This window comes from Cryptomeria japonica, chromosome 5 (genome assembly GCF_030272615.1).
Source record: "Cryptomeria japonica chromosome 5, Sugi_1.0, whole genome shotgun sequence".
NCBI lineage: Eukaryota > Viridiplantae > Streptophyta > Pinopsida > Cupressales > Cupressaceae > Cryptomeria > Cryptomeria japonica.
The window spans coordinates 450,459,496-450,475,507 of NC_081409.1; the positions used below are offsets into that span (position 1 = coordinate 450,459,496).

The following is a 16,012-nucleotide window of genomic DNA, read 5'->3' on the forward strand; positions in this document are numbered from 1 at the left end:
AAACTTTCTACCGACTGTCTCCTCTAAATGTCCATGTGGATCAAAGCTTTCTCTCAAAGCAAAGGATGAAAAAGAATACAAGGCTAACTCCTTCTCTGCGTCATCCATGGCTAAAGCATTAGGACATACCTTAACTGAATTGCCCAATATAATAGGTACCGGAACTCCATTTCCATGTCTGTGTCTGAATGCCTTCGCATAAGCTGCCAACTGTCTTGTTACCTCAAGTAACACAATTCTGTCTGTCGGATATCTCGGCAACATGTATGGAGGTAAAGGACATCCATGTACTCTGATATAAGTAAACTTCGGAAATTGAATAAACCAAGCACCATACCTCTTTATTAATTTCTGTGCATCTTGAGATAATCTGTTGTAAATCCCACCTTGCAACGTCCTTGTGATGTTCATAGTGAAGGTATCATTAACTAACTTGTAGTTGCTTCCTGGCGGATGATGCAAGTGGACATAGGAATCACAAACTCTGACCTCGCCGGGTCCTCTTCCAATCACTCCTCTGTGAGGTAGTCCTGCGTACTCGAAGCTCCTGATCAAGGCATAGATGACGTATGAACTCATGTGGAAGGACTTGGTAGCTTTGAGTCTCCTCAACTATACGTCCAAGCAATGGCTAATTATTCTAGCCCAATGAATTGTTCCTTTACCCTGAACTATCACCTGAATGAAGTAGAACATCCACTTTTCAATGTAAAAAGCTTGAGGTGCACCTGTGACTCGGTTGAGCATTGTAATCAAATCTCTGTACTCCTCCTGGAAATCAATCCTGTGTGGTGTGTTCGGTACCTTACTCAGGCGAGGACGACTCTGGAGTAACCAGTTCTTGTTGATGATGCTTAGGCAAGAATCTGGATCATCTTCGTACATTGACCTGGCTCCCTCTATGCTCTTGTATATCATATCTCTGTGTTCTGGAAGATGGAAAGCTTCACTTATAGCTTCCTCTGAAAGGTACGCCAAAGTGTTTCCTTCATTGGACATGATCGTTTTGGATTGAGGATCATAATGACGAGCACACTCGATCATCAACTCATGACACTGTACTGCTGGAGGGAAGCCGGCCGCCTTAATGATGCCACTTTCAATTATCCTCCAGGCGACAGGTGATGGCTTACCAATGTAAGGGACATCTCGAAACTTCTTCGTGCTGAAGTTGCCCAAGTTAGTATCTCCAATGTTGCTCCACTTTGACACGATCTTGGTCTCCACTTCTTCGGTCTTCTGATCTTCTTTCATGAGAGCTGGACGACTGGTGGATGCTCCCGCCCTAGGGGTCGCCATACCTACACAACATTTCACAATAAGTAACTGGATATCGCAATATATATCATAGATTAGATTAATTTTAGGAAACTTCATGATAAGTCTTTGAGTTATCATTTCCTAAAAAAAAAAAATGATTGAGCTAGGGGAATTCAAAATTCAAAAATCAAAATTTGAGCTATGACGATCAATGCTTCAAAATCAAAACAATAAAACCATATCGCCATACCTCACTAGAGAACTAACTCTAGAATGCAAAATAGAGGAATTCGCCTAGGCAAAATTGATATTAGATGGCCTCAACGTGATTTCTCTTCAAAATAGCAACTTTGTCACCCTTGGAGTCTTTGACGTGATCTTCAATGTCCTTGGCAAGTTCGCTCAAATGGAAACTAAGGTTCGCACGTACTCTCCTTTGATAATGTTTCGCATCACCTTGCTTGAAATGAAATTCGCACCACCTTGAATACAATTCGCACTTCCTTTGTCTTCCTCAAATCGCATATGAAATGATAAAATGATAATGTGAAAATGAAATCTTTCACCTCCCTTTTATAAGCGCTCACACCTCAATTACCACTAGGCCGACCTTGTTAAAACAAGGCAATTAAAAAAATGATTTTTTAAATAAAAAACAAGGCCGACTTCCATAAACCAATTAATATCAAGCGCTCCATTTGATTTTTAATTAATCAATAATTAATTATTAAATGCCTTTGTTTATTAATAAATTCGGTTTTCTTTTACAAGGCAATAATTAATTAATGATATCAAGCTCAAATTTTAAATGCTTTTAATTAAATATCGATTTTCCTAGCATTTAAATAAATTCAAAATGTTTGTTTAGCGCCAAAATTTTAAAAATGGAGAAATGCAAACCTCATCGCCCTGGTCCCTGACTGAGGGACAGGAGCGAACTTGGGCATTTGGATCCCTTGTTGGTGTTTGGTAATCTTCAATTTGTCTTCAACGGGTTCAATTCACCTCCTTTCTTTCCTTCAAACGTAAAACTTGCTTGATCTTTGCCCAGTACATGCCCTATGAGGAATTTCGCTCTGGTCCCTGGGAGAGGGACGGGAGCTACAATGGATTTCGCCCTGGTCCCTGACTGAGGGACAGGAGCGAGTTTGCAATTAGGTCCAATTTTCTTCATGTTTGTGCCTTCAAATTATATTCAACGGGTAAAATGTACTTCTTTGGACCTCTTCAAATCGTCAAGTTGTTAAAATCCTGCAAGGACAAAGCAATATTTGATTTTAAGCTCCGGTCCTTCACTGAGGGACAGGAGCGATTTTGACCCCTGGGGCATTTCCGTGTTCGTGAAAATCTTCAATTTATATTCAACGGAAAGATCACGCCTTTCTTTACCACTTCTACTTCGAAATTCATCTTGACCCTGCAAGGACAGTAAGATTTTTGAAAACGAGCTCCGGTCCTTCACTGAGGGACAGGAGCGATTTTGCTCCTACAGGCCAAAATATCAAGATTTCACAAGTTTAATCACTTCATAAGGCAAAAACAAATCATTCCTAATGCCCAGGATCAAAAATCAAAAAACTCGAAATTTAGTCAAAAATAACCAATTGGACAAAATTCACATTTCATCATCAACACTTAGACAAATTAAGACTCTGCATTCAAAATTCCAATTGAAAATAGACCACTCTGGCGAATTCGTTCCATTCAAAATTGCATCCTACAAAAGGAAGCTCAAAAAAACTCTCAAAACTGACTGGACTCTGGCCTGAAAAGACAGTAATGGAAACCCTAAGGCTTGACCCTAAATCCAGACAACTGACAAACTACCAAAACCCTAAAAAGCAAAGCGAAAGGCGAGCAAAAACGAGCAAAAAGAGGGGGTCCCCATTTGCAATGGGGCGATGTGTGAAATGGTCACAACAGGGTTCTATTATGTTCACTTCACCATTGATCACGCCTCTGACATCTCAATTTGACCAAACAAGGCCAGAGATGACTCCAATGGAAATTTTCGCCCTGGACCCTCAGCAAGGGTCAGGAGCAAATTTGCCCTTTTTTGCCCAAAATTCATCATTTTTCATGTTTTCAAACCCTCAATTACATCAAGTGACGTCCAATCTTCCTTCCGGGAGACCCTGCACAAAGCAAGTTAGCCAAAATCAGTGACAAATAAACTTAAACAACATTTTCGCCCTGGACCCTTAGCAAGGGTTAGGAGCGAAATCCTCATTTTAGGCTAAACTGCTCAAATTTTAAGTCTCAAACCACTTCACAAGTCAAAGTCAGGTCATTTTCAAGGCCAGGAACCAGTTAGCAAATCCATCCAAAAACAAGAAATTGTGTTTAGAATGAAGTTCGCCCTGGACCCTCAACAAGGGTCAGGAGGGAATTTTCTATTTCAGGCATCATCTTGCTCTCCAAAAATCGATCAAAAACCTCTCCAGGCAAGAACACACAATTTCGCCTTCAAACATGTCAAAACTTAGTCAAAATTGTGAAGGAAATTCAGTTTACAAGGAATCTCGCCCTGGACCCTCAGCAAGGGTCAGGAGCGAATTTGACATTATTAGGCTCTTGATCCATTTCATTCCCTATTTAACTTGGCCGACTAGATTCCCTTTCTTCACTGACTATGCTTAGTTAACTCAGACTTAGAAACAAACTGGATCCTACCCAAAAAACCCCTATTCAATCTAGATTTGACCTGAGGCCTGTCCTATCCCTGACCTAACCAATTTGACTCTCCCGAAAGGTATACCTCATTCTGACAATCTTGAATCCTCAGGTGCACTAACAATTTTCCAAAATTTGACTGGACTTAGCTTGAACGACACCAAAAAGAACCCCTAAGGATTAGCCCTAATCCAGCTAGATCAGACAGACTACTCACTCACCTAAAATCCTAAAAGCAGAGAGAAAAACAAGCAAACCAAAAAAAAACCAAAAAAGACAAAGGAGGGGGTCCCCGTTCTAATGGGGCGATGTGTGAAATGGTCACAACAGGTTGTCAATGCATTATCTATTAAATAGACTGATCCAACCCGAGCTCCGTAATCTAATAAACTCATTACTGCCAATATAACATGTCCTGCCTTCTTTTCCAATCGAGTAGGAGCATGGCCACTGGCTACAACGATTAGAAGCTTGTTTAGAAGATCATAATTTCCGATCTGGTTGTTGCTCTTCCACATTGCATTGCTTTGCAGTGTTTGCTTGGAACATGGAAGATCATCTCTCCCGCATTTTGACGCTACATACTCTATCATCTTTGTAGCACAACTGTATCCGTAACTGTGTTCACGGGGTGTGTGTACTATGTCATCGCCTCTGCAAAAACAGCCTGCGATAATATCCATCAACTTATGTTTCATTACTCTATGAATGTGATAGACCTCTTCATGCGGCATGTTCGAACCAATCCTCGTACAGAAAGGCACTTGACAAGATAATCTTGTCTCATGGTAGGAATGCCCGACAATTGATCATACAGTCGTTGTTGTTTGATGATAACAAGGCACTGCGAACAAGTGTTCATCCAGAGTGCACTGGTTACTCCTTTGATCTTATGGATAGTTAGAGACACATATCCGCCATCAAACTTTGACTCGCAATCTTCCTTATTGCCTTGTTCGATTCACAGAGAATCGCTCCCTGGTGATTCCACAAAGAACTTGGCTCTTAATGTGCAAACTGTAGTTGATTTCCTGAGAATAGAGTTGATCTCCTTTAATATCCAGATTGCATTAGAATAGGCAATCGGGATATCCAAATCACCATGCTCAAAGAAGTTCAAAGCTAGACGAGGAGTTGTCTGATTGCTTCAACAAATCTGATAGGATCTTCAAATCTGATGGCGCTACCCATTAGAAGAATTTTGATGTTGAATATATGCTTGTTTGAATTTTCCACAAAATTGAACAGCCTCAGGTTCGATTTAACTTGGCTCTGATACCATGTAAATGATGTTCAATTCACATTCAATATGCAAGTTATATTCTATTAACTTAATCTTGTTGTATATATTATTGACTTAATGTATGAATCTGACTAACTTCTTGTTTGTGGTAGGTGAGAGGAGCATTTTATATTTTCTATGTCCTATCTCATGAATTCCACTTAATATAAGTATATAACAAATGGGGCACGGTCAAGCAATGCCTTGATCAGTCATGACCGATCAAGACATTACTTGATCGTGCCTCTTTGTTTATACTAAACAAATGCATGTTCAACATAAATGCCAATCGGTGTGGGAGGAGTATTACAAACGATGTCTATCGGTGTTCGCTTAATGCTAACAGCCGATAGTTATCGGTGTGTTATGACCGATCAAGGCATTACTTGATTGTGCCTCTTTGTTTATACTAAACAAATGCATGTTCAACATAAATGCCAATCAGTGTGGGAGGAGTATTACAACCGATGTCTATCGGTGTTCGCTTAATGCTAACAGCCGATAGTTATCGGTGTGTTAGCCTTAACAACCGATAACTACCGGTGCAGACTAACACCCGATAACTATCGGTGACCTTTGTTATATTGCCACCCGATATCATATGCATCCCGATATATTATATGCAACTCGATATATTATATGCAACCCGATATATATTAATCGGTGTTTTCATTAATCATTAAGTTATCGTTATTTATGTTAATCGATATACATATAAATACAAGATTTATTAGATCGATGAACATAAACAAAATACATAGTATGATTATCAATAGGTTGTTTATATGCAAATGTAGAATGGCTATCAAAGAGGAATTAATTGCTTGAAGGTTTTATCACAGTTATCGATATGATAAATGATTGAATGAGAGACTTCATTTATCTCTCATTCAATCATTTATCTTACCGAAGCTATCATGCATTAACAAAGAAATAGGTACAAATACCCATGAAAAGGGAACAAGAATCCTGAAGAGTAAAGAGCAACTGCAAAGGAAAATTGGAGATCATCAAGTATCTTTGTCTAGACTAGAAAGGGTGAAGGTGCTAGTGCGATTATTGATCATTGTGAAGGGACCGATACAAGATCTGATAATGCTCAATGGGGAGTGTCTAGGGTAAGGACGAATACTGCCACTAGGATCACATCTAACATCCAAGGCCAAAGAAATCCCTGTTAGTGAACTAGACTGTAATTTTTTTTGAGTGGGGAGCGAAAGAGCAATCATCATCTTATTTGAGCATCATGAAAAGGCCAATATAGAGTCTAAGAATGTGACTGGGTAACTGACTTGGGTTTGGATGGTCAGCTCGATCAATTTTAAGAGATGTTTTTATTGCAGGAACTTCTAACTATGAAAGTGGACCTCTTTGACTTAAATCTGTTGACTGGAAACAGCATGGTAATATGAGCCACTACATCTATAAACTAGATGGTAATTACAAAACAACACAACAGACAGTCAATAGGACAGAAGGAAAAATAAATAAGTAAGCCTTAAGGATTTAATAGATGAATCCTCTTTCACAACAAAAATGGATGAGAATGTTTTTGTTTTCCATTTGAGATGCCTGGATGTCCATAGGGTGGTTAAGGGACATCTCAGACATTCCTAGCCATCTTGGGGATGGTTAAATGTCTTACAGATGCCCGATGATGTCTCATGCTGTTTTCAGATTTTGAAAAAAAATTGGGATGATGAAGCAATGCCCTCTGCCCTCGTACGGTCTCAAAAATGCTGTTGGGAAGAGGGATGCCAGTTTTAGAGCCGGTAATGTGTCCCAATGGAACATAGATTTTTTAGCAAATTTTCCAGTAAATTTAGTTTCTAGTTTTTTCTGTTTTCTACAAAGCATGGGTTGTCACCCTCATGATATGCTCATGTTGGGTATTCTCTTACTTGTAAAGTGGTGCAAGAAAGCTCATGACATGTTACTTTCAATGATGTTTCAATTACTAAACAACAATGTGAGCACTGTAAAAATTGGGTTAATCAAGGGTTCATAATTCCATAGTTAGAAAACCCATAATGTTATTTACTGTTGAAAATCTCTTGATGCAAGTGACACAATTTGATGTTCTCGCTTTGGTTTTATTTTTTGTTGCCACATAGTATCTGATGCTTGTCAACTCAAACACATGCTGAAAATAAAGTAAAACACCCTATCTGTTTTTAAATTTATAAATCCATTAAATACAGATGTATGCAATAAATATTTAATTTTAAAATGATCAATTACTTGACTGTAAAACAAATTAAACATGACTAGCAATTCAAGCCATAATTAACATCCATATTGCATGCCCCTATGTAAATGTCATATGTATTCGTCTTGATCATCATCAAGTACAATTTTGTAACCAAGTAAGACATCATATAGATCAAAATATATACAGCTTAGTCCAACAAAATGGCTAAACCTTAGGCTCCACCAGGTGGGGTGCAAAGTCAGGTCTTTGGTAACTGGATGTTTGTCAGTATGCTTCTGACTTGTTACTTGATTAATGATTTAGGTTCATTCGATGGATATAGTTTTTATAACATGGAGAAATATGACAGTATCATTTGTTTTAACCTGGAATAATTGCATTGTATTTGATACTTAATAATTACATATCTTTGTATTTAGTGAAATCATCTCTTCCCTTGTTGCAGTGAGATTGAGCATACTGGGTGCCAACTTTTTCATGATATTCCTTCTGGAGCAGGTTCTGGATTTAGGGTGAGTGTTGCTAGAATGGAATTATCTCATTTGTTATTTAGACACCGTACAGTTTATTGGGTCCAATTACTTGACGTGTATGTCTAACATGATAACGACTGAGTTATAATAGATCAATTGGTTTTAGTTTCAAATAAACCCCTGCAACCTTCATATATGACCGTGACGGCTATATGGCTAATGCACTGTGAAATGGCAGGTTGTAAGATACCATTCACTGGCACTTGACACAAGCTCTCTTCCCAAGGATCTGATTCCCATTGCCTGGACATCACATTCTGATGCATTGAATCATGTTTCTGACATGCATAGCAGTCAGGTACTAAAAAATACAAATCCAAGTGCTTTGAATGGAAAGCAACACAAATTTGTTGATGAGATAGCAATGTCATCGACTGACAGTGTAAGCTCTGGTGCCTCTCAAAATGCTGATGCTGTGAAAGATGCAAAAGTGCTTATGGGTGTCATGCATTGCAGTAGTCCACATTATGGGGTTCAGGTAAAGAGTTCCTTTGATTTGTAGTTCTTACCTTCATTATCTAGCTATGATATACATGAGCAGAGCTTCCTTGAACCTTGTTTGGTATTTTGAGCTTTATGTTGGTTTCTATCATAGTTTCATCCAGAAAGCATTGCAACATGTTATGGGAGGAAGATATTCGAAAACTTTCGAGATATAACAATAAATCATTGGCACAACTTGTCAACATGCCCAAGAAATACAGTAAGTTTTATTTGCTTCTTAGACTGCTGAAATTTTTCTCAAAATGGATGACTTAACTATATTATCATTTCTATTTTGGAGTTAGATTGTCTCATTTGACCATGCAAAAGCATTTTAGTACTCTTGCCTATGTGTTAATTATATCTAAGGGTTTAGCATGAAACCTCAGTAATATATTAAAACATGTAATATGCTATTCTTTCCTCATTTTGGCATATTTCATTTCATACTGTGGTATTATATGACACTGTTGGCAGGTGTAATGAAATATTTTTGATGCTTTTTCAATTCAATGACTAGTAAGTTTGGGTCAACATGCTACAGGTATTAATTCAAATTCCTTTGCAACGAAATTTTGAAGGGCCAGAGCCCAATGCTTTCTTGGACTTGACAAGTAGGATAGGGAGAGGGTTGGATGCATCCAACAAACCTGTTCAAATTGCAAATCTCAGCAATAACATTGAAAAGGGATCTGTTACAGCCTTGAGGTTATGCTGGAAGAAGTTGAAGGGAATTGCTGCAAAAGCTGGGGGATCGGAAAATATTTTCTGTTCACTGTTTGGCAATTACCTGGCAGAAGACACATTCTGGTTGGACAGCTCTACGAAAGATCATGTGAGTCTTTATCTAATCAATTCAAACTGAACTGGCCATTCTTGCTGGACAGCTCTACATGGTGGAAAACTTTTGGATGCATCTATTTTTTTTAAAAGTCTTAAATAACAGATTATTTGTAATTTTTTAATGAACCTTTTGGGGTGTTGGTGTGTAATGTCCCCTTACTTTATAGCTTATGCACTAGGGACATTTATCTTGCAAAGATCAATTTCAAGAGACTTTTTCCCCAAAAGTCTCGAATAATGCTTAATTAAATATATGCAAGGTGATCTTGATTAATATATACAAGTCTTTTTGCAACTTATAAGATGCTTTGATGCTGTAGTCCCTGATCTAAATTGAAGGAATATGCAATGAGATATCCAATTCACAGAACTGAAGAGAGAATGCTTCTCTATCTGATGTGTGACTATGTAATGTATGCTTTGAATCTCCTTCCTTGGGTTATAGCAATAATGTTATTTAAACTGTGTCTGGTCTGGCAACGGACTCATGCTGATAACTTTCCCCTTCGCCTATGTTGAAGAAAGATGAATTGCTATCTTTGATCTATTCCTGAGAAATATTCAGTGCCTTAGTGTTATATCTGATGTGGAATTTGTAATATGCAACCTGTTATGCCAAAGGTAGTAATGCTTGATTGGGCACATCTAAATAGGATACAATTGACAGACAGTAGTATTCGATGATGTTTAGAGAATGGTTTTGATACCCATTATATATCTTGCAAACGTGAAAGGTAACATCCTTTGGATGTGAAAAGGCACCTCCCTTACTTGATCGTGTCCTTTGATGAACAGGGATTAGTGTCTTAATTGTATTGTTCCATTATATATGCAGATCGGTTGTTATGTAAATTGTATCTCTTAATAATTGTTTGTTATCTCTTAATCGCTGTCATCCATAATTATTGTTAAGCCATATCACCCTCAGATCAATATAGATTGGTTTATGATGCTAATCGAACCTTTCCAATTTAATAATTATTTGTTATTTCTTTGACTAATTGCTGAGTGATTAATCTGCTACTACTCTGTCTTCTATTGTGGCGAGGATATATTAATTCTATATCATTGAGTATGACAATGATCGGTGCATATAGGAATTCCTTGTGTTTGGAATCATGAATATCGGTTATGAGATAGATGTTTACGTCTGCATATAAGTGTTGTCTCATTTGTAATTTCGTCTCTTTTTAGAGACTTCACGAAATTGAAGAATGGTGTCAATTCAGTCATGTGTTGACAAGGGTGGGGGCATCACAGTCTCCCCCTCTTGAACTTGCTTGTCCTCAAGAAAAATCACAATCTTGTGATGAAGACCATAACCTTGTAAAATAGATGTTTTGTGATGAACCCTTGCTGGTTCAATTCTTCAACCTGCTGTAATTGTGTAATTCTTTTTATATTTTTGATTATTAAAGATGGTCTTTCAGAAATAGACAGAAGTTGCTGAAGGGGTTTCTTAATTTTCAACACATATTGAAAATATACATGAAATAATCAGCTGAAACAATAAATTGGAGATTTTAGAAGCATACCCTTAGGTCCTTAGCCAATTTATTGAAATGAAAAGATTAAATCAGCAACTTACAAAGTTCGGATTTTTATTCAGGAAACAATTCAGATCTGCTCTTATTTTAATAATAAGACGCCCAAAACAGTAGAAGATGGCGCCAATTTAATGAGCAAGCTGTGTGTTTGGGAAAGGAGGCCTCTAAACCACAAAAAATTGACAACAATAACAGTAAATAAGAAAACCTACAAAAGATCTGCCCTCTAAGAAGCCAAATTTGCCTGCAATCATCACCAATTTGACTTCTGAATGAAGCCAACCACAATTGCAACAATTGAACTGATCTTTCATAGTCTCACCATTACCATGCACTGAAGAATAATCGTTCTCCAATGAAGAATCCAGTCTGAAACCCTCAAGCTTCAAAACCCAGAGAGGAAGAGATATCAAATGATCAACAAATTAATTAGTTTGATTTCTCAAGGGGGCGGCTTTATGCAAAAACCCACGATTTTTAATTAGGGTTGCTTTGAGGGTTTGAAAAATATCATTAAGTGTTTAAACACTTTTAATATGGGCGCCCAACTATGGAGAAAAATAATAAGTCACTTAAATAAATTTAAGTGAAATATTTTATTAAAAAGTCAATGTGACTTTATAATAAATGTCATTAATTAAATATTGCCTACAATTCACTGAAAACTTAATAACTCTCTCAATATGACTCCAAAAGATGAACCGTCAGAAGTTGGAGATAAAGCTCCCAAAACCCATGTGACTCGGGGCCTGTCTAAAAATAACCAACTTCCCATCTATAAATAGCGCAAATGCTATAAATAGCAAATCCCTCAAATGGAGTCTGAAATTGCTCAAATGAAGCCTGAACTGAACCTGACCCTGAACTAAAGAACATCATCCTCCATCTGTTGTCCCCATGGCCCTCTGTCCATACCCTATTAGCCTACGAGGGTCCATAAAATAAGCTAACTCATCAACTCTAAAACCCTGACTAGGATGGGGACATCATAGCCCCCCCTCCCTGAATTTGCTTGTCTTCAAGCAAACTCAATACTGGATGTTGTAAAATGCTATGACTCTCCCAAGTAGCATCCTCTATCAGTAGGTCCTTCAATTTAATAAAAAATTCCCTGATGACACTTCTTCGCAAATGACTCTCTCTGAACTCCAGAATAGCCTCAGGTACTAGCACTAACTTCCCCTCATCATCCAGGGGTGGTAGAACTGTTGAAGGAACTATATGTTGTCCCAATGCCTTCTTAAGGCATGACACATGGAACACATTATGAACCTTACTATCTACTGGTAAATCTAACTCATAAGCCACCTCACCAACACGCCCGACAATCATGAATGGTCCATAGTAGCGTGGCTTGAGTTTCTCTGCACCCTTCTGCCTCAGAGTGGACTGCTTGTAGGGCTGAAGCATCAGATATACCATATCACCAATGTCGAATGCTCGCTCAACCCTCTTTTGATCAGCATACTGTTTCTGCTGATTCTGAGCTTTCTGGATGTTCTCACGAAGAGCTCTCATAATGTCCTGGTTCTCTTGTAACAAATCCCCAGCACTAGGCACTCTGCCATCGCTCAACAATAAATCTAGGAAACTCGGTGCATCATAACCATACAAAGCTCTAAAAGGTGTCATCTGATTAGACATGTGGTGAGTGGAATTATAACAATACTCGCACAAGTGTAACCAATTCATCCAAGCCTTTTGCTGCCCTGAAATGTAGTTCCGTTGGTATCCTTCCACCCATTTGTTGACAATCTCTGTCTGTCCATCAGTCTGGGGGTGGTAACTGGTACTCGGAGTGAGCTCTGTCCCGCAAACTCTGAATAACTCCTGCCATAAGTGACCCATGAACTTGCTATCCCTATCAGTGACAATACTCCGAGGTAAACCATGCAATCTGAATACCTCATGAAAGAAAATATTGGCCACCTGAGCAGCTGAATAAGTAGTCGTGATCGGGAAGAAATGTGCATACTTAGTCAACCGATCAACCACCACATAAATGATATCACTACCTTGGGCTTTAGGCAAGCCCATGATGAAGTCCATAGACAAGCATTCCCACTTCCTGTCAAGAATAGGAAGCGACTGAAGTAACCCTGCAGGAAAGCTGTGCTCCTGCTTGTTCTGCTAGCAAACAAAACACTCTTTGACGTACCGAAGAACATCAGACTTGAGACCCTTCCAAGAGAATCTCTCCTGTACTCGCCTATAGGTCTTATAGTAACCAAGATGTCCAGCCATAGGTGAATCATGGAAACTCCTCAATACTATGCACTTCACCTCAAAACCTGGGACTAAAAAATCCTAGCTTTGTAAATGATGAGATCATTCGCAATAGAGTACCTGTTGTCCTGTACTGTCCCATCAATAATACCAGAGGCCCATGGATTCTTCACATACTTTGCTATAATCAAGTGTTTCCAATCCTCAGAAACAACTGCCAAGGAGCTCAAATGGAGATGGCGAGATAAGGCATCGAGAACAATGTTCTGAGTCCCTTTGACATATGAGATGTCAAAATCATAAGACTGTAACTTGCTGACCCACTTCTGCTGACGTTCATTTAGATCCTGCTGTCCAAGGAAATGCTTCAAGCTATTATGATCAGTTTTGAGTCTTGACACAAAACTTGTTGCCAACTAAATATTGCCTGTAGTTAGCCATTGCATGCATGATGGCCAACATTTCCTTCATAAATGCTATAGTTCCTCTCCGGACCCCTAAGCTTACTGCTCTCATTAGCTATAGGATGACGTTCTTGCATAATCACTACACCAATACCCTCTCCACATGCATCACAATGAAGCTCAAAAGGTTTGGTGAAATGGGGTAAAGCAAGAACTGGACATGTAGTCATCAATTGCTTGAACTTCTCAAAACACTCCTGTGCTAGAGGTGTCCAAACACATGCACCCTTCTTTGTCAAATCAGTAAGTGGGGCTGCATGTCGTGAAAAACTAGTAACAAACCGATGGTAGAAGGCACAAAAACCAACAAATCCCCTGAGCTGAGTCAAGGTCTCAGGCGTAGGCCACTCAACAATGGCACGAATCTTATCAGGATCCATGCGAACTCCCTCTTTGCTGATTATGTGACCCAAATACAAAAGTTCTGCCATTCCCCATGCACACTTGGACTCCTTGGCATAAAAGGACTCCCTGCCAAGTATGCCTAAAACAGTATCCAAGTGAACCAGGTGCTCCTCCCAAGTTCTACTATAAACCAAAATGTCATCAAAGAAAACCAGAACAAATCTCCTCATCTAAGACTGGAAGAGCTTGTTCATAGTGGACTGAAAGGTTGCTGGTGCGTTGGTTAACCCAAAAGGTATAACCAAAAACTCATAGTGTCCACAATGACATCTGAAACCAGCCTTCTCAATGTCCTGCTCCCTGACACTGATATGATGATAACTTGTCCTCAAGTCAATCTTAGAGAAATAACAAGCTCCATGAAGCTCATCTAACAACTCATCGATGTGAGGAATGGGATACCTGTTCTTTATAGTCCTTCTATGCAGCATACAGTAATCAATGCACATTCTAAGTGTGCCATCTTTCTTCTTCACCAAAACAACTGATGAAGCAAAAGGAGACTTACTCGGCCTTATGTGTCCCATTGCTAGAAGTTCTTTGATGGTTTTCTCAATTTCATCTTTCAACCGCTTGGGGTGCCGGTAAGGTGTAATCATGATGGGCTTGGTGCCCTCTTCCAGCTTAATAATGTGCTCTATGCCTCTACCAGGAGGCCTACTAAGAGGTATGTCACTAAACACCTTTGTATGCTTAATTCTAAGCTCTTGAATATCTGAATGGTAAGGTGTTTTATGCTGTTCTTCATAAGTAGGCATTAGTTTACATTTTGCTGCCCAATCCACCATGTCATGTCTGATAAGTCTCTCCATTCTTTTAAGAGTGATGAGTTTTAAGTTGCTGGCCTTGATAGCTTTAAGAACATGATTAATCCCGTCAACCTTGAATTTCATCTCCATATCTCTAAGGTTGAGTGTAAATTCACCTATTGCATGAAGCCACGTCATGCCAAGGACCACATCCATGTTTCCCATGTTAACCACATAAAAGTCATCTTTGAATTCATAATTATTGAGTTTCATGGGTAAGTCTGAAATCATTCTATCACAAGTCAGCACATTACCATCAGCAAATTTCACCCTTATGCCTTCAAACTCTTGAGTTTGAATCCCACGTTTCTCCACCAACCGTGCATCTATGAAATTATGAGTTGCACCTATATCAAGTAGAGAGATGACTCTTTGACCAGCCAAGAGTCCATGCAACCTAAAAGATCCCTCTCCTTGCATGCTAGACATATGAGCCTCCCGTAGATCAAATTCTCCTTCACTTTGAACTCCCTTCTCCGAATTTTCAGTCTCTGAATCATCTTGATCAACTTGCTAGCTTGTGTTATTAGTCATATTTTCTCCCTTATAAAACCACTCCATATTCCTATTTTGACCCTTAGGCTTGAGGGGACAATCATGGTTTTGATCATAAGGGCCCTTACAATGAAAACATAGCTTCCTTCTATGCAAATCATTAAGTATTTCTTTGTCCAAAGGTGCTGCAAACTTCTTCCCTTTATCCACATTCTCTGATTTCTTTGGATCAGACTTGCTGTCATTAAGTGATGAGGACGGTTTGGAGTTGTTCGGAGTGAACTTACTACGAGGAGTGGTAAGTTCCATGCTACGTGCCTTCCTCATGGCTTCTTGCAATGTAAGGGGATCAAAAGCCTTAATCCAACCCTTCATAGGCTCATAAAGACCTTCAACGAAAAAAATGACCAGCCTTCTCTCTGAGATATTAGTTACCATAACTGAAAGCTTCTGAAATTCACTAATGTAAGATTCCAAGCTGCCCATTTGTTTCAGCTGGGTTAGATCCTTGAAATACAACTCTGGATCTCTTTTGTCAAAACGCTCAACCAATCTATCAGTGAATTCTTGGTATGTAGTAATAAGGTCGTGATGCAAACTCACCATTCCATGGTGCCACCAATCATGGGCTACTCCATCCAAATGCAAAGTCGCAAACTTAATAGCATCTTCTTCTGACATAGGACGTAGGTTCAATAAAGTATCCAACTTGCTAATCCAAGCTCTGGCTGTAACTCTACCGCTGCAATCAAAAGTTGATAGTGTGAGCTTGTTGATTGC

General features: G+C 38.9%; 1 protein-coding gene across 5 annotated transcripts in view; it reads left to right on the top strand.

Annotated features, from left to right (window-relative positions):
* The window catches only part of LOC131060787 (aminodeoxychorismate synthase, chloroplastic), a 219,322-nt gene that overhangs the window by 133,882 nt on the left and 69,428 nt on the right, over positions 1 to 16,012 (top strand). For all 5 annotated transcript variants that reach the window (XM_057994216.1, XM_057994192.1, XM_057994196.1 and 2 more), the window contains 4 exons: positions 7,873 to 7,939; positions 8,139 to 8,438; positions 8,556 to 8,663; positions 8,988 to 9,278. In XM_057994216.1, the coding sequence (XP_057850199.1) occupies positions 7,873 to 7,939; positions 8,139 to 8,438; positions 8,556 to 8,663; positions 8,988 to 9,278 (766 nt within the window). The remainder of the gene's footprint in view (positions 1 to 7,872; positions 7,940 to 8,138; positions 8,439 to 8,555; positions 8,664 to 8,987; positions 9,279 to 16,012) is intronic.